At 38.5% G+C, this 25325-nt stretch overlaps 2 protein-coding genes across 3 annotated transcripts in view; one reads left to right on the top strand and one right to left on the bottom strand.

The window, feature by feature from the left end:
- NR2E1 (nuclear receptor subfamily 2 group E member 1) overlaps positions 1-11869 on the bottom strand; it is a gene marked incomplete at its 5' end in the record, with an annotated part of 112010 nt that extends 100141 nt beyond the window's left edge. Inside the window, one exon of the mRNA XM_034991441.1 lies at positions 11758-11869. Within this exon, the coding sequence (XP_034847332.1) occupies positions 11758-11869 (112 nt within the window). The remainder of the gene's footprint in view (positions 1-11757) is intronic.
- A 280-nt stretch (positions 11870-12149) lies between these two features.
- OSTM1 (osteoclastogenesis associated transmembrane protein 1) overlaps positions 12150-25325 on the top strand; it is a 32374-nt gene continuing 19198 nt past the window's right edge. For both annotated transcript variants that reach the window (XM_034991744.1, XM_034991743.1), the window contains exons 1-2: positions 12150-12623; positions 17669-17783. In XM_034991744.1, the coding sequence (XP_034847635.1) occupies positions 12234-12623; positions 17669-17783 (505 nt within the window). In that variant the 5' untranslated portion in view covers positions 12150-12233. The remainder of the gene's footprint in view (positions 12624-17668; positions 17784-25325) is intronic.

Raw genomic sequence — 25325 nt, 5'->3', positions numbered from 1 at the left:
CCATTAGTAGTTCTGTCTGGATTGGGTTGTTGTAGTTTTCCATTGACCTTAATCACAGGGCATTGTACTATTGAGGATCCTCTGTATTTCGGACATACTCTTCTTTCCCTCTATAGTGGATGAGTAGTCCAATTTCCCTTTGGTAGTCAGGATCAATCACCCCAGCCAGCACAGTAACTCTTTTCTTTGCCTGTTGATTCAGACACATGAGAAACCCAAAGTGGCCAGGCGGTAGTCTTAACTTCCAGTTCAATGGAATCACTGTTGTATGGTCTGGTAGAAGCATTCCTCCCTTTGGAGCAAAGATCTCTAGGCCAGTGGAACATAAGGCCATGGGAACAGGAAGCAAAAATTTTGCTAGTGGATTACGAGGGGTACTAGTGAGTGCTACCACTCCCATTTCTACCCCTTGATTCCTGGACCCATGACTTCTGGCTATGGGAGAAATAGCACCATATATTAGGTATCTAATTAACCACCAGCTTTTCCCATTATATTAGGAAATGGGTTCAGTGATCAGAATTTGGTGACTGATAATATACAAATGCTGGAGCACACATATTCATGTAAATTTCTATTCTTTATTGAGGAAATATTTATTTAAAAATATACTGATACAAACTTGAAGTTCTAATAAAATTCATGTAAGTATACATTTATATCCAAATAATCTGTCAGATAAATGTGATTAAACTTCATTGTTTTAAAAATATCCTCTAATGTGGATGCCATAAAATACTCTATTTTATGGTGGGAGATCTGGAAATGAGATTGGCCACCAGAGTGAATACATGAGACTCTTGGCAAAGTGTAATGAATGAACAATATGGTTTACATGTTCCATGTGTTCAGGTCATCCTAGTCAGGCATGCAAAGTTTATGGGCATTAGGAGTTAACTTACTGTGTTTTTTTGCATATTAGAGAATTTGGAAAATAAAACGTATAAGTTTTACTGATCTATCAATGGAAAAAGCATTTAAAGCAGATGTACATTTGCATTATATAAACTCAGTGTAACAAATGTATTGAGTACCTACTAAGGCCAGGTTCTTAAGTATACAAATATAAACAGGACACAGTTCACATTCTCCATGAGGTTATCACCTAATCGGTGGGGGTGGGGGGCATAAGAGACACATTCTAATTAATAAAGAGTGAAGTAAAACAGAGGAAACTGCTATTTAAGACAGCAAGTTGAATGCATGATTAGATCTGCTTCTTCCTGAAATTCCACCAGAATGACAGTAAAAGGATTTTTTAAAAGACACACAAAGATATAGAGAACAGGAAGTGAGAAAACAAAATAAGAATACTGGGATCTGGAAAGCAAACGGGCTGGTGACAACTGACTTAGTGGAACCAGAAAAGTTGAATCCTAAGCCTAGAGTGGAAAAAAAGCAAGTGAATTACATTATAGAACTCTCAAGTAACCCAGGAAATACAGGACCTGAAGTACCTTTGAAAATGTAGGTAAGGAGGAGCTAAAAGTCTGAAAGTCTGTTTACAAGAAGCTCCCTACAACTCTGTCCCACCCAGCAGAATACTCCCAAAGTTTTCTAATCTCTGGAGAGTGAAGCAGGGGGAGTCTGGACCAAGAGGCATAAGTATATTTGAGGGCCGGGGCCTTTAACTGAGAATAGAGGTATTAAATAAATGTTTCCTGGGCGCTTGGGTGGCTCAGTTGGTTAAGCGACTGCCTTCGGCTCAGGTCATGATCCCAGGGTCCTGGGATCGAGCCCTGCATCGGGTTCCCTGCTCTGTGGGAGGCCTGCTTCTCCCTCTCCCACTCCCCCTGCTTGTGTTCCTGCTCTCGCTGTCTCTGTCTCTGTCAAATAAATAAATAAAATCTTAAAAAAATAATAATAATAAAATAAATAAATAAATGTTTCCTAACTGAATGCAGACTCTACTAGTCTTTTTCTACTTTCAATTCTTTCTTCTGGGTGACCATTCTGTGCATTGTAAGATTTTTAGCAGCAATCCTGGTCTCTATCCAGTAGATACCAGTAGCACCACTCCCCCAGTTGTTACAACAAAAAATGTCTCCAGACATTGTCAGTGTCCCTGGGGAAGGGGAGTAGATTGCTTTCAATTGAGAACCACTGGCCTACAGTGATGCCTATAGTCAAATACCTCTATCCATGAGCTTCCATTTAGCTTTATAGTGCCTCTCTCTTAACTATGAGCAGAGAGCCAAAGTTCACCAGACATTCAAGGAAAAATGAGAAAAAAAACCTTGGAGGAAATAGGCTATAAGAAGAAGACTTTTAAAAAAGATACAGCATCTATAAAACAAGAGCTCTTAGAAATTAAGAATATGGAAGAAATGAAAAACTTAATAGAAGCACTGGAGAACAAAGTTAATGAAATCTCCAGAAAGTAAGGTAAAAAGACAAAGAGATGGAAAAATAGGAGAGGACACAGAGATAAGAAAATTGAAGTAACAGTCTAGGAGGACTGTATGAGGAAAAAGCTTAAGCTGCTGTAACAAAGAGACTCCAAAATACAGTGGTTTAAATAGCATAGAAGTTTATTTCTCTGTGGCCTAGGATAGATGGCTCTGCATTATGACCAGTTGGCTCTGTTGTGCTAAATGTGTTGCATCCATATCCATCCCTGTATGCAGGGCTGCTGTTTCAGTTAAACATGTTCTAACTAGCAGGAGGGAGGTCAATAAGAACCACAAACATAAAGATATGACTCGTAAGGTATACATAATACTTCTGTTCACATCTAGCTGCGAGGAAGGCTGGGGAATGTAGTCTTGCCTATGTGGTCATATGCTCTGCTAAAACTCAAGAGTTCTATTATGAAAAGGAAGGAGACGATAATAAAAAGGAAGGAGAGAATGGATATTGGAGGAAGTTGAGCACTATCTTCACTATAAGGTCTAATATATATAAGGAGATCCAAAGAGAGAATCACAGAAAATAGTGGGGAGAGAATCAGCAAAGAAATATGTGAGTAGGTTTTGCTGTGGTAACAAACAACCCCTAAATCTTAATAGCTTATAAAAACAAAGGTTTGGGGCACCTCGGTGGCTCAGTTGGTTAAGGACTCTTAACTGACTCTTGATTTCGGCTCAGTCATGATCTCAGGGTTGTGGGATTGAGCCCCACGGTGGGCTCTGTGAGATTCTTTCCCTCCCCCTCTGCCACTCCACCTGCTCATGCTCTCTCTCTCTAAAATAAATAAATAAATCTTAAAAAACAAAAACAAAAAAAGCCAACAAAGTTTTATTTCTTTCTCAAGTTGCATGTCCATCACAGGTCAGGTGGAGATTTTGTTCCATGCTTTCTCAAACAGGCTGACAGAACTTCCATCATCTAGAAAGGTGAGAGGAACTGAGGGAGGAGGGGAAACCTGGTGAATCATACACTGATTTCTAAAGCTTCAACTTGTCATTTATGCTCACATTTCACTGGCCAAATTAAGTCAAATGGCTAACCTAAGGGTACAGCAAAGTGTAATCCTACTATGTGCCAGAAGGAGAAAAACTAGAAATGGTTAGTGAATGATTAATGACTACTACAGCTCATCTAAATATGTGATTGACTCTCCTTCCTGTGGGCAAAATACACTCATCCCCCCACTCCCTTCCAGGTGAGACAACCTAAAAGTCCCATCTTGTTATAGCACAGAGCTCAACATCTAGAATCTTTAAGTGATACATTGTAGTCTCTACAACAGATTCAAATGGGTTCATCTTGGTCCAGAGATCTAACTAAAAAGCCACGTTATCTCTCCTCATAAACCAAAATATGACGGTGGAACAGAATCAGGATAATCTCAGAAATGGGATGATTGCAGATACATAGCAGATAGTGGCCCGCTGCAAAAATGTAATGAAACAGTGGTTTCCAAATTATTTTTCCCCTAGTGGAATTAAAAAAAATCTCCCGTCGAATACCAATGTGTAAAATAGATCAAAATAAACCACTCTGCTTGGGAATTGGAAAGCTGCCTGATCTCTACTTACCCTCAGCTTAGGGTTGCTTTTGAGGAAGTTCTATGCAATCTTTACAGGTCACAAAGCATAGAGGAAGTGAGGTCATCAAGGGATAGCCAAGTTTTGTTAGGGCAAAGAGGGTTAAGGGACTGTTTAGAGGAGATGTTGAGGAAATGGGAAATTATAGATGATAGATTGTGACTTCAAAAGGATCCAATGGAATGATGTGAGAGGGTGGAAGGGCATGGGAAACTGGGTCAGGTGAGGAGACATACAAAGTGGTATGGTGCTTTCTCCTTTCATCATACGGGCCTAGGCAATGTCCCAACAATTTTTAAGCTCAACTTTTACGTTGCTCTATGCTTTTACTTGAACACCTGATCATTGCTGAAGAGAACAAATCATTAGGCTGACTGGTCAGACCTTAAAATTATGGCCACAAATCTCAAATAGATACTCAATAATGCCTGGCAATCTTATTACACTTATCAAATATATTCACTTTTTCACTATCCAAAACAATTATTTCACCTTCTTCTCAAGTCTCAAACCTTTTATACTCCACACCTCTCGAAATGAAATAATCTTTCAATAAATATTTATGGAGCATCTATTAAGTGCCAAGCATTGTTCTAAGTACTAGAGACAGAGCAGTGGACAAAATTGTCAGTCTTTGCTCGCAAGGAGCTTAAATTTCAGTGGAAGGAGACAGAAAATAAATAACTGTATAGGATTAAATATGGTATTAAGTTCGAGGGAGAAAAATATAGCAGGTTAGGGAAAGGGCAGGCTGGTAGGAATGGCAGATCATGTAGATCTTTCTAGGACATAGTAAAGGCTGCCTTTAACTTTGAGTGAGATGTGTAGCCACTGGTAGAGTCAGAGCATAAAGAGTGACATGATACAACTTAGGTTTTGAAAGGATCACTGCCTCTAATGGTGAGAATAGACCATAGGGGAGAAAAGGTGTTAGCAGGGACACTGGTTATTGGCCTGGGTCTCTGGGCCTTGTCTGATCATCTTTGATTATCTTCTTGGCTTACATCCTTACTTTCCCCCAATTCCACATGTTCTTTTTTTTTTTTTTTAAGACTTTATTTATTTATTTGACAGAGAAAGACACAGTGAGAGAGAGAACACAAGCAGGGGGAGTGGGAGAGGAAGAAGCAGGCTTCCTGCTGAGCAGGGAGCCTGATGTGGGGCTTGATCCCAGGACCCTGGGATCAGAACCTGAGTTGAAGGCAGATGCTTAATGACTGAGCCACCCAGGTGCCCCAATTCCACATGTTCTAAAGGAAATAACTATTAAAGTATAATTTTCAAAAACTTAAAAATTTGGCTCTTATACAAATACAAAATAAAAATTTCAAATATTTATGAATTCATTAATGTCTCTCAAACTGGATATAGACATTGAAAAATGGAAAGAATATTAGAATCAGATTGCCAGTTTAGATATAAACTTGTTAATGATCCTCAGGGTAATCAAACTATAATCTGCAGGGTTATCTTTTCTAGCAGAGAGCAATCTACACATTAACATGTAACTTCATAGTGTTTGAGCTCTAATTAAATAGTAAAGAGCCAAACATACATTTATTCTCCTAGACTTGAAAATTAAATAATCCTTGCTTGAACCTGTTGAACAATATTCTAGCATACTGACTCTCTTTTGCTTTACTTCCAAATTTTGGGTAAATTAAAAAAATTTTTTTAAATTGTCATATAATATTGCTTTTTCTTCCTTTTTTATTGAAAAATAGTTGACATATGACGTTACATTAGTTTCAGGTGTACAACACAGTTATTTGACATGGGTAAATTATCTTTTCTTTTTTTTAAAGATTTTATTTATCTTATTTGACAGAGAGAGAGAGAGAGACAGCGAGAGAGGGAACACAAGCAGGGAGAGTGGGAGAGGGAGAAGCAGGCTCCCCATTGACCAGGGAGCCGGGTGTGGGGCTTGATCCCAGTTTCTTGGGATCATGACCTGAGCCCAAGGTAGCCACTTAATGACTGAGCCACCCAGGTGCCCTGACATGGGTAAATTTTCTTAACAACTTTCCATGAAAATTGATTCATGTTTTTAGTTTACTGGAGGAATTTGGGGTGGCACTACAGGTAAATTTCTCTTCCTCTTCTCTGGGTTTCTTATATTTTCCTTTGATCTCTGTTCTTTGCTATTGCAATAATGTAGGCAAAAGATGCAAAGGACCTGAATTTAGGCAGTGGCATTACTTTGGTTATTAGGTTTACACTCGAAGTGAGACCTTTCCTTGATCTGATTCTTTTTTTTTTTTTTTTTTTTAAAGATTTTATTTATTTATTTGAGACAGAGAGAATGAGAGAGAGAGAGCACATGAGAGGGGGGAGGGTCAAAGGGAGAAGCAGGCTCCCTGCCAAGCAGGGAGCCTGATGCGGGACTCGATCCAGGGACTCCAGGATCATGACCTGAGCCGAAGGCAGTCGCTTAACCAGCTGAGCCACCCAGGCGCCCCCTTGATCTGATTCTTAAATTTTGGGGCTACTGTGTATATTGTCCGTGAATATAATCTTCTTTAACAAGCATTAATTAATCCCAGTGTCTCAGTCTCTGGGTGATTCCTTTACCTTCAAGGACTCAACTACCACATAAACCTCAGTAACTCCCAATTCTAAGTCTCTAGCCTAGGCCACTCTCCCATATACCAGATGTATAATTTAAAATGCTCCCTGGGTGTCTCTATCAAAGCATCCTAAGCTAAAAATTCCAGTTGAATTCACTGTTTCTATCACAGTCCAAATGTATCCCACTCCTCCTGTATTCTCTATGTCTGTCCATGGCACCACCATTCACCCAGTTGCCCAAATTTGTAACCTTGGAGCCATCACTGGTTCACATTCCAGAACTACATAATCATCAATTCTTGTTCCTTCTGTATCATAAATATCTCCTCAATCTAATCCCTCTTCTCTCCCACTCCCACCTCTGCCTCTTTTAGGCCTTTACCATCTTTTCCTTTAATTATGCATTAATCTCAGTATTGTAAAAAAAATTTTCCACACTGTTGTGAGAGTTCCATTCCTAAAATGCCCATATGATTCTATTATTGTCCTGCTTAAATCTTCAAATGAATCCCCATTTCCTACAGGATAAAACTTAAGTTTTTTAGCACCGAAAGTAAGTAGGCAGATTGGCTTCATCACCATCCCCATAATTTCCAACAGTAACCCTAAGAAAACAAAATAGTGTGGGGCTCCTGGGTGGCTCAGTTGGTTGAGTGGCTGACTCTAGGTTTCAGCTCGGTCCTAAAATCCAGCTGCAGGGCTCTGCGCTCAGCCTCAGTGGGGAGTCTGCTTGACATTCTCTCTCCCTCTCCTTCTGCCCCCACCCCCGCTCTCCCTCTCTCTAAAATACATTAAAAAAACCTACACAAAACAATGTGTTTGCCATACCAATGCAGCTTTAAGACAGATTCTCTAATCCTTGCTTCTATCTAGACTGCTGCCATTCACTCCTCCCTACAGAGACATTCTGAAGCTGCTACATGGTGAATTCCTACTCATTCTAGAAGATACTACTCAAAAATCACTTCCTCTTTGGAGACATTTCTGACTCTTCTCCAAACTCCTAGATGCAATTGGTTCCATCTTTAATGTTTCTAAAACACGCATTATCTCCTTTAATATTTAATTTTATTGTACACATTTGACTTTATGACTTATTCTTTGAAAGCACAATTGTGTCTAGTTATCTTTGTTTATTGTAGTACCTACCACAATGAATTACTGCTTTTGGTTTTGCTTTGTTGTTTGTGTCACATATTCTAAGATAGCTGAGATAAAAAGCAAATTTAATGTAACTCATACTTGAAGGAAGAGAATTTATTGAGGTTTATTTTAAATCATTGGTTGTTAACCTTTTGGATTATAGACCCCTATAAAAAAGTATGATGACAGCTATGACTTTCTTCTCAGAAAAATATACATACATAGAAAATTCTGCAAACAAGTTTTGTGGCATTCATAAATGCCCTGAGCCCACTGATGGCTGACAAATTGAACTCTTTTAATTTTTATTAATTTATTTTAGTAAGAAGTATACTCCTATGGAACAAAATTTGTAAGTACTGAAGTTTACAATGAACAGTCTCTCTCCTAGCCCTGTTCCCACACTCCTCACCTCAATTCCTCTTTTACCAAAGTGACCAGTTTTTGTGTAACCTTCTGGAGACAGTCTGTGCACATGCATGCATGAGCATTAAAAATTCTTTTCTTTTTTTTAAAGATTTTATTTATTTATTTGACAGAGGGAAGAGAGAAAGAGTTCACAAGCAGGGGGGTAGGCAGAGGAAGAGGGAGAAGCAGACTTCCCACTGAGCAGGGAGCCCGATGTGGGGCTCCATCCCAGGACCCTGGGATCATGACCTGAGCCAAAGGCAGCTGCTTAACCAACTGAGCCACCCAAGTGCCCCCAAAATTCTTTTCTTCTGATACTTTTTTTCATTTATTTTGGCAATTGTTCCACATCAGTACATAAGATTTCAAATGCATAGAATTCTACTGCATTGCTGTACCTTAATTGTTTTTACAATATATTTTTTTAGAGTTTGAAAAAATTTCAAGCTTATAAAAAAGTTGTAAGCATAGTACAATCTTTTTACAGAACCATGTGAAAGTAAGTTGTTAACTTGATAGCCTATTACCCTTGAATGCTTTTCTATATATTTTCTACAAATAAAATATTCACTTACATTGACCACAATATAACTATAAAATCAGGAAATTAACATTATACATTACTACCATCTAATTCTCAGACCCTATTCAAATTTCACTAGTTATCCCAATAATGTCCTTCATGTCAGATGCGGTTCCTTAATCTTTCCCTGACTCTTATAGCTACAACACTTTGAAGATTATAGGCTAGCTATTTTTTAAAGTTTTTTTTTTTTTTAATTGTATTTACTTATTTGGTAGAGAGTACAAGCAGGGGGAGCGGCAGGGAGAGGGAGAAGCAGGCTCCCACTGAGCAGAGAGACCACTGCAGGGCTTGATCTCAGGACCCCAGGACCATGACCAGAGCTGAAGGCAGATGCTCAATGGACTGAGCCACCTAGGTACCCCAGGCTAGCTATTTTTTTAGAATGAACCTTAATTTCCTTTGTCTGATGCTTTCTCATATTAGCATCATGTTATGCATCTTTGGCAGGAATAGAACGGAAGTGATGCTGTGATCTTCTAACTGAGTTTTATCAGGTGGCATACAATTTCTATTTATCCCATTCTGATGATATTCATATTGACCATTTGATTAATGTTAGATTTCTCTACTGTAAATTTACTCATTTTTTCCATTTGTAATTAGTAAGTATTTTGGGGGGGTGACTTTAAAAATATGTAAATATCTTATTTCTCATGAAACATTCAATTTATTCATTTATTCCAATATATCAACATAGGCTCGTGATTTCCTGTTTTAGTCAATGGATTATGACATGTTAACCAACATTATTTTGATGCTCAGATTGTCTCAGATTTGGCCAGTGGGAGCCTATTCAAGCTGGCTTCTGTACGTTGTTGACATGTCCCCATTAATTCTTTTTTTTTTTTTTTAAAGATTTTACTTATTTATTTATTTGACAGAGAGAGACATAGCAAGAGAGGGAACACATGCAGGGGGAGTGGGAGAGGGAGAAGCAGGCTTCCCGCTGAGGAGGGAGCCCGATGTGGGGCTCGATCCCAGGACTCTGGGATCATGACCTGAGCCGAAGGCAGACGCTTAACGACTGACCCACCCAGGTGCCCCTGTCCCCATTCATTCTTTGAGTACTTTCTTACTTTCTGGTACAACAAGATGATCCAGGCTAAACTTGTGCTTTTCCTGCCCTAGTGGTGGAATCAGTTACTTCTCCAAGGATTCTTGGTTCCCTTTAGTGGAGAATAATATCTAGAAGCCACCATCTGGGCCCTATATATACTCATTATTATTAATGGGGTGCCTCTGCTACTAGGCCTTCCAGTGGACAAAGCCAAGGAAAACACAAACACACAGAGTGCATGCATGCATAAATATATAAATATACATACATATACATTTACATCTATATTTATTTCTATATTTATATGTATTCCAGTCACTGATATTGCTAATTCTAAACCAACACTACAGAGTTCATTCTACTTTTCTCCATTTTTTTCTTTTTTGGGGGGGTGCAGAGAGGGGGCGGAAAGAGAGAGAGAGAATTGTAAGCAGGTTCCATGCCCAGCGAGGAGCCTGAGGTGGGGCTCAATCTCATAACCTTGAGATCATGACCTGAGCTGAAATCAAGAGTCAGACGCTTAACTGAGCCACCCAGGCACCCCGACTTTTCTGTTTTCATATTTGTAACTCCCTTCTCTGACAGGAAGAAACTGGACTCCCATCATCCTTAATATAGTTTCTTATTTGATCAATCCTTCTGAATGTAAGCAAACTCCCACTCAGTGTTGCCCCCTCCTCTGCATAGAAACTCTTTTTACCCTACCCACGATCCAATACTCTGCATCATGCTTTCCCCCCATCCTCCAGTGTTCTCGAAGAGAAGGGAGAGGGGAAAGGGCCCATGATTTCTTTGACATTCTCTTTTCACCCATTCTTTTATTCTTACAAACAATACTGCAATTAATAATCATGTCTATACAAGGTTAGTGTATGCTTAAAGTAAATTCCTAGAAGTGGACTTGCTGGGTCAGAGTATGGGCATTTGTAATGTTATTGACTGTGCCACATTACTTTTCATAGAGTTTGAACTATTTACTCATGATGATGCCTGAAATAACTCTTAAGAATGGTAATTCTAATGCATAGGAAGACCTAAAAGTTACAGGATAACATTTGAGAAAAATTAAGACAACTTATTTTTTCTTCTCTGGAAATACATTTGTTATATAAGTCAAGTTTCCTACTAGTTCATTTTCCTGGTAAAGAAAATGAAACAAAATTTAGCCATCCCAAGCAAATTTAGGAATACAAAACAATGACCAAACAGATTGGGTAACAAGTAACTTTAAGAACCCTCAGAAACATAAATTAGTACCATAAGCTGAATGGGAGTTAGTACAGTAGGTCTGCAATTTACAAGGCAAAAATGAAAGCAGGAACCCATAAAACAGCCGGGAAATATTTTTTCTACCGAACTTGTTCGTCAGATACTTGTTAGAAAACCGTTTTCCAGGTCATTAGCTTACATCCTACAGCCCAGCAATGGCATCCGGCACTTGTTAGAGAGTGTCCCCTGCCATTGCCTTGGGCATGTCAGAAATTGGGAGTCTGCAGTTATGCAGTTTGCCCAGGACTTTCCAGGGGTTTGCACGGGATGCAGGTTTGTGCTGCACCTCGAGAACCCCTTCAGTCCCAAACAAACCTGGATATTAGCCACCCGAGGACCAGGCTACACAGTGAGGGAACCTGCGCTGTCCAACACAGCACCACGAGCCCGATGGGGCTATCTGCAGTTAAATTAAGTACAATTAAAAATTAAGTTCCTCGGTCGCAGTAGCTACGTTACCACCGCTCAACAGCCACAAGTGGCTAGTGGCTACCGTATTAGAAAATGCAGATCTAGAATTCTTCCATTATCGTACAAGGACTATTGGACAACGCTGACGTTGACAGTTTCAAGTTAAAAGAAAAAAAAAGCTCGGAAGCCACTAGGCTCCACCACCCAAAATAATCAACAGATGTTATTACTCTTTCCAAATAGGATGAAGGAGGAAATTATGCTAAGAAACCACCAAGCAAAAACTTGCAAAGGCACCTGCCAGCAGGCTTTCTCAAGGAACTCACTCGTAATTCCCACGGCGGAGACCGTCCGGCTTCCTGCGGTGGGAAGTAATTCCTCAGACTTCTGGAACGCTGGGAACTCCCAAAGCGGTGGGCGACCGAGGGCCCAGATCCCCGAGATTCAATTGTCCGACGTGGTGGACGCCTGTAGTTACAGAGTGGGCGAGCCTCGGCTCGAGGGTCCACAGCCTGACGCCGCTCTCGGGCTCGCATCCTTTCAGTCAGGTGCTTGTAGCCGGCTGGGAGCGCGAACCGGCCTGTGTGTGCGCGCTTCCGCACGCGCGCCGGCCCGAGGGCCGCGAGAAGCTCTCGGCAGCCAATGGGGCGGGGCGCCGCGCGCCGAAGGCGGGGCCATGACGCGCGCGCCTCGTGACCCCGCTCGCGGCCTGCGCCGAGGAAGCCGGAAGCGGCGGCGGTCACCGGCACCGGCTGGGGGTGGAGAGGCGGCAGTGAGTGCCTTGGGGTTTGTGAACCCCGCAATGGGTCCGGACGCGACAGTCGCATGGCGGAGGTCGTTGCTTCTGCCGCGGCTGCTGCTGTGGTCGGGGCTGGCTCTGGGCGCTCTCGCCTTGGTCAGCAGCCCCCACAGGGTCCTTCACGACCTCCTGTCGGAGCAGCAGTTGCTGGAGGTGGAGGACTTGTCCCTGACCCTGCTGCAGGGCGGAAGACTGGGGCCGCTGTCACTACCCCCGGACCTGCCGGATCTGGATCCCGAGTGTCGGGAGCTGTTACTGGACTTCGCCAACAGCAGCGCAGAGCTGACCGGGTGTCTAGTGCGCAGCGCCCGGCCGGTGCGCCTCTGTCAGACCTGCTACCCCCTCTTCCAACAGGTCGCCAACAAGATGGACAACATCAGTCGAGCAGTGGGGGTGGGTAGAGGAGCACACCTGGGACCTCCAGCGTGGAGGGTTGGGAAAGGAGGATGTAATGATGGTTTACTCTGGGGGCCTCAGTTTCCCTATTTGTAAGGAAAAGGGATTGGACTGGGACTGTGCAGTTTGGGGCATCAGAAGAGTGGGTGGCTTTATAAGTCTTGGAGTTTGGAGTTTTGCCTCCATGGCTGCTGTTGGGCATCTCTTGATACATGTTTGCAGATAGGTATGGCTGTTTTTCTTGGGGGTCCTGTGCCCTTAACCCTATCTTTCGTTTCCCTCCTTTACTGTCTTCACCCCACTCTGACACAGCTTCTTCCCATCTCTATCTGGTGTTCCCAGGAAGGACCCTTTCCTGAAACTCCAAGTAGAGGGGGGAAACAATAGTGTGGTAGTGCTTAGGAGGCTTGAGCTTTGTAGCCAGATAATATCAGATCCACCACTTTATAGCAGCTTGGGCTTGGATTAATTATCTTACAGTCTTAGTTTACTCCTCTGCAAAATGAAGAGAAACAGCTGCCTGATGTGACTGTTACAAAGATTAAAAGAGATAACATGTGAGAGCTTATTTTAGTGATTAAGACAGTCTTTGGCTGGTCTGCCAGGAGTCCAGTTCCTATTAGCTGGCATATTCTGGGCAAGTTACTTACATCTCTATGCCTGTTTTCTTATCGATAAGATAAAAGGAGCTCTTAGAAAACTAGCATGTAGTAGTAGTTCTCAGTAAATGGGAGCTAAAATTTTAGGAAGTGGTATATCTGCCCTCCATTTTTGGTACTCTTAGCACTTTTCTGGTCATGTGGTAGGTCCTGTGAGGGGTTTAATAAAAAAGAGAAAGGGAGAGAATACATGTTCCTGCTAATAAGAAACTTAAAGGGTCAGAGCGGTAAAGGATAAGAGTGTCAGGGCTGGTAGGAGTCATGAGGTGTGGGCTGGATATGCCTTGTAAAGGAAAAACATGAAGAATGACATTGGGATCGTGGAGAGGGAAAGTTCCTCTTGTATTGAGAGGACAAGTAGTCTCACGAAAATGTGATTGGAATTATTTCATAAATCATAGTTGATCTGACAAAATACGAACTTATATAGAGTTGCATCCTGCTTTAAGTCAACCTGATATTACTTAACAAATCTTTTTTTTACATAAATAGGAAATTTATTTGCATTAAATAAATTATGTGGGCAATCTTTCGGTAAAGAGCTAGTTTTCAAGTTTGGAAAAAACAAGTAAAACCAATGAATCACTGAAGTAGCAATTAGTAAAAGTTCATTGTGCACACACCAAAAAGACAGTTTGCAAACTGGGAGCACTCAAACCAAAAGGTGGAATGAGGCTCAGAGATGCGTTGTTATAAAGCAATGTACATAGTATGCAAGAGTGACTGCACTAATTCTTCACAGGTTTGGTTTCAATATAGGAATTTTCTTTTTACTTTTCATAAGAATTTCCTTAAAGAGAATTGGTTAGTAATTACCTCATATCAATTTTGGGGAACAGTATAAGTCTGGTTTATGATTTTCAAAGAGATAAGCAAGAAGGGGCACAGGTCATGTTAGCCTCACTTGTCTTGCAAAGTAAGCTAAATTAAGCTTTTGTTTGTATGACTAAACTGGTTTTGTCTGATCAGGGAATGTTTAAGTCTGGTCTCCATTTGTATTTGATTTTAACATGGTTTAAATAAATTTAGCTTACCTGCAATATTTTTCAGGCATACTTCTATTAGGTATAGCACGGTAGATGTATATCCCTATCCATCTATCTTTCTATGATTTAAAAATAAAGTACCCAAGACTTGTCCCTGTCACTATAGGAAGGTATAATATGACATCATATTCTATTTTGAGCAATTAGGTGAGTTGTTTTATGGCCAAGATAATGAATCATGATGCAAAGTTTGGATCTTTTGAGGGAGCATATGCTTTCCTCATTTGTATAGATACTGTGGAATTAAGAAGCGGTTAAAAAATAACCCCCAAACTCTAGTGGTACAGTATTATGGTCATCACCCAATCTGTGCTTGAATTTCCACATGAATTCCTCATTGCCCAAGAGAGGCTTGGTGGGGGGTGGGGGTGGGGCAGAAACTTCCTTCCTCTTATTTGTGCCCGTCATATTCTACCAGTGATCTGGGCACCAGGCTCACTTCACCTTTGTGTGAAAGGAAGAGAGTAAAGAGTTTAAAAAAAAAAAGGCAGAAAAACCCTTTACTCAATCTGGATTTCCTCTCCAATTCATCCTAGACCTTGATCTCTTTCCTTTCCTTTCCTCAGTAGAGGTGGATGTGCTTTGTTGCTCAAAATCATAATTTCTATGGTTCTGAGGTACTTCATGGATTTAATAGGCTTTCTTGGATTGGTTTGGGAATTGAATCATCGTGTGTAATAATGAACTTACGGGAAAAAAACTGTTCTGAGTTTCTTAGAAGTGAACTTGGAATCCGTTGTTCTTTGTGTGTGTGTGGGGGGGGTTATTTATAGGGAGTAATGTATTTGACTCACATAGGCTCAATCTTTCCTTTAAGTCAGTTTAATCAGCAAGCACATGCTATTCTTAAATATTGGGCTGGTAAAACGATACAGAAGGAAAAGGAGGATAAGGCCCAGCGTTCAAACTATCAGCATAGTTGGGGAAATAAACCTATTTTGAGAAAGAGAAAAAGAAAAAAGGAAAAAATCATCAATGTGAATGTTATATTTTGTACAATAGCAATTTACAGCAAAAGGGTTAAGGGAGATGTTGAATTAAAGAAGGGGACAGAGCAAGGTGGGGTTAATCAAAGAAAACCTATAAGCTGAATTTTGAATAAGATATCCTTTATCATCTCTTCGGGGTGAATCCATGTCCATGGATTGATTGAGAGAGGAGGGAAGTGTAACAAGGAGAAAAAGAATCAAAGGTAGAAATTTGCAAACTATTTCTCTGGTACAGCAAGCTAATTCATTTAATTTAACAGAATTGTCTGATGAGAATTGTATTTTCTTGTCACTTCCTCTTGGAATTACTGAGACAAGGACCACATATAGTTTTATTACCTGAAGGTAAAGAATACAGTGATTTGTGAAACTTGAATGGTACAACTGACTGATTTCTTCTTCCTTTGAGTCATACTTTCTTCTTTTAATATAAACCGATAGTGGTTTCACTGAGCTGTTCAGCATCCACAGAGAAGTTGCCAGGATGCTTTGACTCCCAAACTCTGAATTGCTTAGCTCTATCTCATTCTACTTGGTTTGTTTAAAATTTATATAAATAGGTATAGATATACAAAGATATGTATATATATTTATGTAGGTGCTAGTGATTAGAGGTGTGTACCTGGAACTGTTCAACATACTTATTAACTATAGACTGATAAATAAAGTCTTAGGAATATAGGGAGAAACTCAGAACATAGAATAACATAATAATCTGTCTTTCATTAGTGATCAGAAAATAATGCTTCTTATGCATTCATTCAAGAAAATTATTGAGTACCTAGTATGTGCAGGCTAGTAGTAGTTACTAGGGATATAGCTGTGAATAAGCAGAGCTTGTCGTCTGGTAGGGAAAACAGATATTAAGCATATAATAATACAAGTAATTATTTAATTCAGGTGTGATAAGTGTTGCACAGTAAAAAAACCCCAGATGCTACCAAAGCATATAAGGGAGCTGATCTTGACTAGGGCTGGTGGTAGGTTGAGTGGTCAGTGGTTAAAGCTGATATTTAAAATCTGAGCGGGTGTGGGGCAGAGGTGAGAAGGTATATATGTAAAAAGTAGCAGGTGTGAAGACTCTGAGTCTGGTGTGTTTGAGCACTAGAAGGAACTCAAAGTACTATGAGCCAGGAGTAGACTAGTGATCTGAGCCTGAAGAAGTAGGCAGGTACCCGGTCATGTGGGCCTTATTAGGTATGTTAAGGGTTTTAGACTTTCATGTTGAAGCAGTGAGATGTTATTGACAGGTTTAATTCTGTAGAATGATGTGATCAGATTTGTACTTTAAACAATCATTCTGGTTACGTGAGAGAAAGTGGAGGGAACAGGGGATGGGGAGGGTAGGGGAAGAATACGTGTGCAAGATGAATTAAGAGACTATTGCAGTGTTGTAAGAAATGGTGGCTAGGCTACATGGGGACCATTGTGATGGAGGGAAATGGATAGATTTCAGAGATATGTAGGAGGTAGAGTTGACAAGACTTGGTAGTTAGCCTCTGGGGAGGTTCTTGAAGTTCCAGTGTTTATGGCATTATATTTTCTGTATCCTCAAAACTCCAGGATTCTTAGAGTGCCTGGTAAGTAAGTAGTAGGAGTTAAATAACTTTGAAAGAATGAAGGGTCACACGACTTAATTCCTTGCTTGGGGCAAAAGGGAAAAGAAATCGATAAGGATAAAATAATTTAGGAACTTGGATTTACTTTTTTGCATAGTGTGCATTTCATTATTAAAATGATCTGTGGACAGCATATTCTATGTGGGTATAAACTATTTGGGTACAAATTTATGTGTCCCATTTTTTTTTGTGATTTATAAGGTTTTGAACTAAAAATTTCCCAGAAGATGAAACTTAAATATTTTGTAATCATTTACTCACCAGATTAAAGAAATTATGTAAATAGTATATGTTCATTGTAGAAAAATTTAGACAGTGTGAAAGAGGCAAAAATGAAAATGAAAATCACCATATTTCTGTTATTCAGAGATAACCAGTGCTACATTTTGATGAAAGCTTTCCAGAATTTTTTCCTATGTATAAAAAGTAAGAAATATGATGCACGCGGTTTGGGCCTAAGTGGTTGAGATTGTTCTATAGAAGCAAGTATTTATTTAAGAAGCAAAGATTTTCTTCCCTTGCCAATGAACCTGGTATCAATAAATATTTAGCTGCTTTTGTTTTATTACAGTTGTTATTAATGACATTATTATTTGATTATATCAGTCAAAATGTTAAATGCTTTTAATAAATATTTTAGTTATTTTTATAAGGGTTTTTTTTTCCTAAAGCTTTTGTTCGGGAAGTCTAAAAATACTCAGATTGTATTTTTCTATCTTTTTGTTACAGAATACATCAGAGAGTCATAGTTGTGCCAAAAGTCTCTTAATGGCAGATAGAATGCAGATAGTTGTGATTCTGTCTGAGTTTTTTAATTCCACATGGCAGAAGGCAAATTGTGCAAGTAAGTAATTCTTTCATTTTCATGTTGCAGTTGTGATTTTAAGATCTTTGAAGCTAGATAATACTTTTTATTACTAAGTTTAAAGAACTACGATTAGCATCGTGGTTTATTAGTGGGAATTACTTGGGCAAATATTGAAAGGCAGAAAAGTGTCGCAGTTGACAGGATGAATTTTGCAGTCAGACAGATCTGGCCTTGATTCTGAGCTCTGGCACTTCCTAACCCTGACTCACTTGCAGTCAGACCTTGGGCTTGTAACTTCACCTCTTGGACCTTCAGTCTCCTCATCTGATTTGGGGATGAATTGGGGATAATAATGGAACCTATCTTATAAAATTGTTTTTAGGATTAAATGAAAAAAATTGTGTAAAGAACTTAGCTGAGTAGCTGGCACATAATGTTGAAGAAATGTTAACTGTTTAATATAATAATAATTATGTTTATAATCTGTCAAATGGTGGTAAGGGGAGATGATAACATCTGTTCTACCAGTTTCGCAAGTTTATATGTATTTGTATAACACAATGAGATCTATTTTCAGGCACTCTTTGGAAAAATTAAAACTATTTCAGTTTGTGTTTTGAATACCAGCTGTGTACTAGGCAGTTCTTACTTTCCGTGCCTTATAATTTAGTGAGGGAGAAAGCTGTTTATAGGATAATCTAAGGCAGACAAATAAATGCTTTAATAAAGTTATAGAATTGTTGGGGGAAGTAGAAAATAAGTTGGGGAGAATTTGAAATGACTTCCTGGTGGAGGTAGCTTTTGATCCTATACCTTTATGGCTAGGCGTGATTTCAGTAAGTAGAGATGAGAGGAAGGACACTGCAGAGAACTAGTCATCATGGACAGAGACACAGAGGTGTAAAAGAGTAGTAGGTGTTCCAGGGTCTGGAAGCACAGTGGGAGGTAAAATTGGAAAAGGAAAATAGGACCTTGACTGATACAGTAGTTTATCATAAGCATTTTATTAAGAAATGGTTGTATATTACAGTATTTTGGACATTTACAATACACATGGAATATTAAAGGCAGTAAGAAGTACTACAGGTTAAAAAAATCTTTTTTAACATTTAACTTAGCACTTTCCAAGCTTTTTATTTTTTTATGTATTTCATTAAAAAATTATTGAAGTATAGTTGACCTACAGTGTTATATTAGTTTCAGGGGTGCAACTTAGTGATTTGACAATTCTATACAATACTCAGTGCTCACCGCAGTAGCTACAGTCACCATCTGTAGCTTTTTTTTTCTTTTTTTTTTTTTAACCACAAGGACCTTTTATTTTTTCTTTTTATGGAATCCCATTGGAAGAGGAAGAGAGAGACCAGTGAGGAAGTTATTACAAAATAGTTTAGGCAAGAAGCAAAGAAAACATAAAGTAGGGCATGGGCAGGAGAAATCCGCAGGATTAAAAAATCTGTGTACCTGTCAGTCATTAATGAATTTAACTTTTCTAAGGATTTGTCTTTTTGTTTAGTTCATATGAGAAAAACTAAATGGTAAAAAGACCCCTGCTAAGTTTCTTTTCCTTGTAGTACATCATGGTATATTGAATATTGACTCTTAATTTTGTCTCTATTCAGATTGTCTGGTAATTTGAACAGAGGCTTGGCTGACAGTTACTTTTTTTTTTTTAAGAGCAAAAGCTTTACTTTTCTGGTGTAGAAGTTTCTAGTATAAATATGATTGAACAGTTTGCTTACCCTATATAGGAGAGCTATTTTTAAGTATTCTTAAGCCCTTAAATCCATTGATATAGGAAAAATATATTAATTATAATTAATTTAAAATTAATTAGAATAAATGGGATATATATTGGGGTTCACTTCTTTTGACTGGTGTGACTTAATTTTTTATACTTGAGAGGTAAAGCATCTTTTTTTTAATTAAAGATTTTATTTATTTATTTGACACAGAGAGAGTGATAGAGAGAAAGAGAGCACAAGCAGGGGGAGCAGCAGAGGGAGAGGGAGAAGCAGACTCCCTGCTGAGCAGGGAGCCCGAAGCGGGACCCCTGGACCATGACCCGAGCTGAAGGCAGACGCTTAACGACTGAGCCACCCAGGCGCCCCAAAGCATCTTTTCTTTAAAAGATGTTTTGTGACAAAGACTTCACTAATTCAAAGTAGCTTTTTTTTCAGTTAGTTAAAAAAAGAAAGAAAACATTTTGCTGCATATTTAGTTAATATGGTAGTTATAAAACTCTTTAGAATAAATTCTTAGGATAACTTTGCTTTTCTGTGAGCCATCCTATCTTGAAAATATTCCTTGATTGAACTTCTTTTGAAGAACAAATGAAATACTTACTTCCTAATTAAAATTAATTTGGTCACCTGACATGTGGTCAGGTGAAAGAAGCAGGGTGTATTTATGCTATATACATGCTTGATATTATGGAAAGCTTAATCTTTTACTAAAAATATAAATGTAAAATATTCTCTTTTTCTAAAGAACAATTAATACTACATAAAATTAAAACTAGATAATGTGAAAAAAAATTTTTAATAGAGTTGCACATTTTCTAGGAAAATGTAAATGCTCAGCAGTGAGCATTAGCAGTGAGCATAGTGCAACTTAGTGATTTGACAATTCTATACAATACTCAGTGCTCACCACAGTAGCTACAGTCACCATCTGTAGCTTTTTTTTTCTTTTTTTTTTTACCACAAGCAACCAGATCTATTAAACACTAATTTCATGGGATCTTTACTCTCAGTCTCTCTCTTTTTTTTTTTTTTTTAAGATTTATTTATTTATTTGAGGTGGGCAGGGGCAAAGGGAGAGGGAGAGAGAATCTTAATTCTCTCTGTGCTGAGTACAGAGCCAGACTCGGGGCTTGATCTCAGGACCATGAGATTACAATCTGAGCAGAAACCAAGAGCTGGATGCTTAACCAACGGAGCCACCCAGGCGCCCCCACTCTTTTATTTTCTTAATGAATGATAATAAAGGTTTCCACTTACTTGTGCACTTAAAAAGAAAATCTATTTCCTACCTATTCATTCATTGTTCTTTTAAATCATTGACCTTTAGAAATATGTAGAAGAATACCGGGATGTTTACTCCTTCAATAAATGGAAGACAACAGTCATGTTACAATTTTAAAGGAATTGTGCCTGGTCAGAAGTTTGCTTGGATGTTGTAATTTTGTACTGTAGGAAACTAGTAAATACTATTCTAAAATTGACTGTAGGAGACCAGAATATGCTACCCTAAAATATGCCTCTTTGGTATGAGGATAATTTTGAGCTGATTATTTTGATAAACAGCAGGCACAGGAGAAGCTCTGAACACAGAGTAGAAGTAACCATTTTATAAGGAAAATTTGTATTTATAAAGGAAATCTCCATTTGTAAGAGTATTTCCTTCTCTGTACCAAGAAACGGATGACTCTAAATCACAGGTGAATCTTAAAAATGGAAAAAGCAGGGACATACATCTACATAACAAATTCATTTACAATGCTTCTCCTGGTCACTTCTTCATAACCAGCCTCCCTCATACTCTTCTTTCTTTGTTTTTAGCTGAAGGTGGTATTTAAGCCTGAATTCTTAGCCATCTCTTTGAGTTACTCATTTTTCCTGTGTGTCTGCCATGTATATATGAGAGATACAAGTTAAACTATTGTTTGTCTTTCTCCTTTTATCTCTTTTTTGTTATAGGAGCCCCAGCTGAGAACTTAGAAAGATAGAGGGAAAATTATTTTTCCTCTACAGTATATACATGAAAATCACAATACAGATTTTCAAAAAATTTTCTGGATTATTTGCCTTTTTATTTAAATACAAAGAAAAACAGTTTTCTCAGAATTTTTAATGAAATTATTAAACTCAAGCCACTAACCCATTTGTCTCCATTACCTTTTTGTGATGATCTAGTTATTAAATTTGCAAATGCACCCTGATGGTTGAGGCCAGCAATAAGGATCTTTAATGGTGAATAATATGGAATCCATTCATTCTAGCACCTAAAAGATAAAATGGGAAGGGAAAAAATGCAAAGTACAGTAGTACAAAGTATCAGTAGTACAAAAACTACTGATACGTTTAAAAAAATTTTTTTTTTTTTTTAAGATTTTATTTATTTTGACAGAGAGAGACACAGCGAGAGAGGGAACACAAGCAGGGGGAGTGGGAGAGGGAGAACAGGCTTCCCGCTGAGTGGGGAAGCCAGATGCGGGGCTCGATCCCAGGATCCTGGGATCATGACCTGAGCTGAAGGCAGATGCTTAACAATTGAGCCACTCAGGTGCCCCTTAAAAAATTGTTTTTAATGGAGAGTTAAACCAATATGTGATCCATTTTGTAAGAATGTATCTTTTGATAAAAAATGACTATTTTTTTCATCCTCTCTGCTAGCAAATGCAGAACTGTAATTATATTGGTAAAAATCTTTTTAAGTGAATTTAAGAGGCTATTTTTTAAAAAAGACTATTACTTAAAATATAAAAATACAAAAAAAAAATTAAAAAGATTATTAAAGGGGCACCTGGGTGGTTCAGTTGGTTGAATGCCCGACTCTTGGTATTAGCTCAGGTCATGGTCTCAGGGTTGTAAGATTGAGACCAGTGTTGTACTGCATACTCAGTGTGGAGTCTTCTTGTCCCTCTCTGTCCCCATCTGCCCCTTCCCTCTCTCTCTCTCTCTCTCTCTTTCTTTCTCTAAAATAAATAAATAAATAAATCTTAAAAAAGATTATTAAAAATGTAAAAATATAAAAGCTAAAATATTGTTTAAAAGAATATTATTAAAATGAATGCACTGCCAAAAACCACCTTTCCTTTCTACTTGATCTAGCTGTGGGTTGACACCTTGTCTCTGCAGTTTTTAGTTGATGAAAGGAAGGCTAGAAACCCAATAAAAAAGAGAGTGTCATCCATGTACCACTCCCATCTCTTTTATCTTTAGAATTCCTATGTCTTTGAATGATATTAGTCTTAGTAGGAAAGAAGGTTCTGGAAATTGATGGAGGCTTAAAAGAAATGTTAACAGCTCAGATTTTCCAATTCACATTACAAATAACATGGAAACTAGTTCTTGTGGAGACTGCTAAGTAGTAAATATATCAATATTTCTCCTGCACAGAATTTTAAAGCTATTATCAAAAGTGTATTGTTGACACAGGGATAGCCTTATTATTGACACGCTTCTAAGTTATCCTTTGCATCTGACAGTTGAATAATTAGCAGGCTCACAAGCTTTGATGAGACCATGGATTGTTTTATGGTAAAATGTTTTGGTTCTCTGTTTTCTCTTACTATAATAGACATAAGTTTAAGGTGTACAGTGTATTGATTTGATCTATTTTGTAAAATGATTATCACCATGGTGTGAGGTGTAATGTGTCACATAATTACCATTTCTTTTTTGTGGTGAGAATGTTTAAGATTTACTCTCAGCAACTTTCAAATATATAAGTATATAAGACAGTAAGTATTGCTAACTATAATTACCATGTTGTACATTAGATTCCTAGGACTTATCTTAAAACTGGAGGTTTGTATCCTTTGACCAACATCTCCCCATTTCCTCCAGCCCCTGGCAATCACCATTCTTCTCTTTCTATGAATTCAGCTCATAGTTGACTGTATATGCTGGGGTTTATTCCTGGACTCTGGATTCTATTCCATTTGTCTCCTTTCCTGTGATAAGAGTCAGTCTTACCGGGGCGCCTGGGTGGCTCAGTCATTAAGTATCTGCCTTCGGCTCAGGTCATGATCCCAGGGTCCTGGGATCAAGCCCCACATCGAGCCCCACATTGGGCTCCCTGCTCAGCTGGGAGCCTGCTTCTCCCTCTCCCACTCCCCCTGCTTGTGTTCCCTTTCTAGCTGTCTCTCTCTGTCAAAAAAATAAATAAAATCTTAAAAAAAAAAAAAAAGTTAATCTTACCTAGTTGATGAAACTCCCAGGGAAGGGATTTATGATGATTGAGTTTCTTTTGGAACATCTGTCTTTAGGTAGATAAGGGCAATTCACAGAAAGCTATCTGTGTTTGCTATTTTTCAAGTGACTTTAGCTCAAAATAATCCTTAAGGCAAAGAGGCATATTTTAGGAAAGACATATTCTATCACCCTTCACTTACTGTGTCTTAATTCTTTAAAAGTCAATATTAAGGAACGCCTGAGTGGCTCAGTCGGTTAAACCAGCTCAGGTCCTGATTCTGGAGTCTGGGGATCGAGCCCACACTGGACTCTCCCCTCGGCAGGGAGTCTGCTTCTCCCTCTGCCCTTCCCCCTGCTGGTGCTCTCTCTCTCACTCTCTCTCACTCACTCTCACTCTCTCTCACTCACTCTCTCTCTCCAAATAAATGAAAACTTAAAAAAAAAAGTCAATAATAAAACTTCATGGTTAACCAAAAGTTCAGTTAAGCAGAACCCCTATTTCTCATTTTATCTATGTGGTAATTTACTAAGCATTAGACTCACTTATTTGTATCTTATGATTTAAAGAAGTCTTTGTTTTCGTACTCATTAAACTTAATTATATTCTTCAGGTACAAAGTTCTCACAGTTTATACTATATTTTCTGAAGCTTGCCCTATTTTTCAGAAATTGGTGATTGTCTCTGTTGTTTTCTATAAAACTAATTTTGTAAAACAGCAGAGATCTTTATACAAACTCCTAATGGATGCCAAATACTTTATCTAAAGATGCTAATAATTTCTGTCATGGTATCAACTTGAATCCTCCACACCTTTAAGAATGCTTCTTGAGCTGATGCTTGAGCCCTCACTGAGAAAGAAGATATGCTAATCTGTCCTTGATGAGGCTGCATTGATTATCTGAGATGTGGAAAATTCATAATAACCACTTCACTTAGTGCTTATAGGAAGCTTTATTATTACTAATATTCCTTAACTTACTAATTTCTAAAATATATAGCTTCTCACTGCTTATAACATTATGCTCCCAATTCCTACAAAAGCATAAAAGAGGAATTTTAGTGGACTTCCTTTATTTTAAATCAGAAAGTCAGGGCTCTTTAATAATGAAGACATTTTAAATCGTATTGTATAAATGAACTCCTTTGTGCTTTATAATACCACTCTCTAATGATCATTGAAAAAATTTGATGGTACTGCATTAATGTGGTACTTAACAAGGTGACCAGTCTATATTAGCATTTAGTTTAATTTTCAAGTTATTTTAAATGAAAAGGAATGGTTGTCAGTAAAATAGAAGAGATTAAATTCTTTTGTTCAGAGGAAGCTTCCTTTATAAATTATTTTTTTATTTGTTTTTATTTTCCATAATTATCCTATAAATTACTTCTTTATAAAGAAATTATTTCAGTTACATACTGTAGAGAAGAAATTGCCACTGTTCTCTCACATTCATGTGCTTTATACTGCTGCTGTAGGCAGTCCGGGGACCCCCACACACCCAGCTATCCCTATACTGTGTGTCAGTTGCCGTGACATGGCTCATTAACATAGATGTGCAATTGCTATGGATGAAATTGTATTCCCACTACTCCCTGCAAAATGTCAACTACAAAAACAGAAAACCTGGTTAATCTTTTAGGCCAGTATACTAATAC

This window comes from Mirounga leonina, unplaced genomic scaffold (genome assembly GCF_011800145.1).
Source record: "Mirounga leonina isolate KUSES-001 unplaced genomic scaffold, KU_Mleo_1.0 Mir_53, whole genome shotgun sequence".
Classification (NCBI taxonomy): Eukaryota; Metazoa; Chordata; class Mammalia; order Carnivora; family Phocidae; genus Mirounga; species Mirounga leonina.
This window is presented reverse-complemented; position numbering and strand designations above follow the sequence as displayed.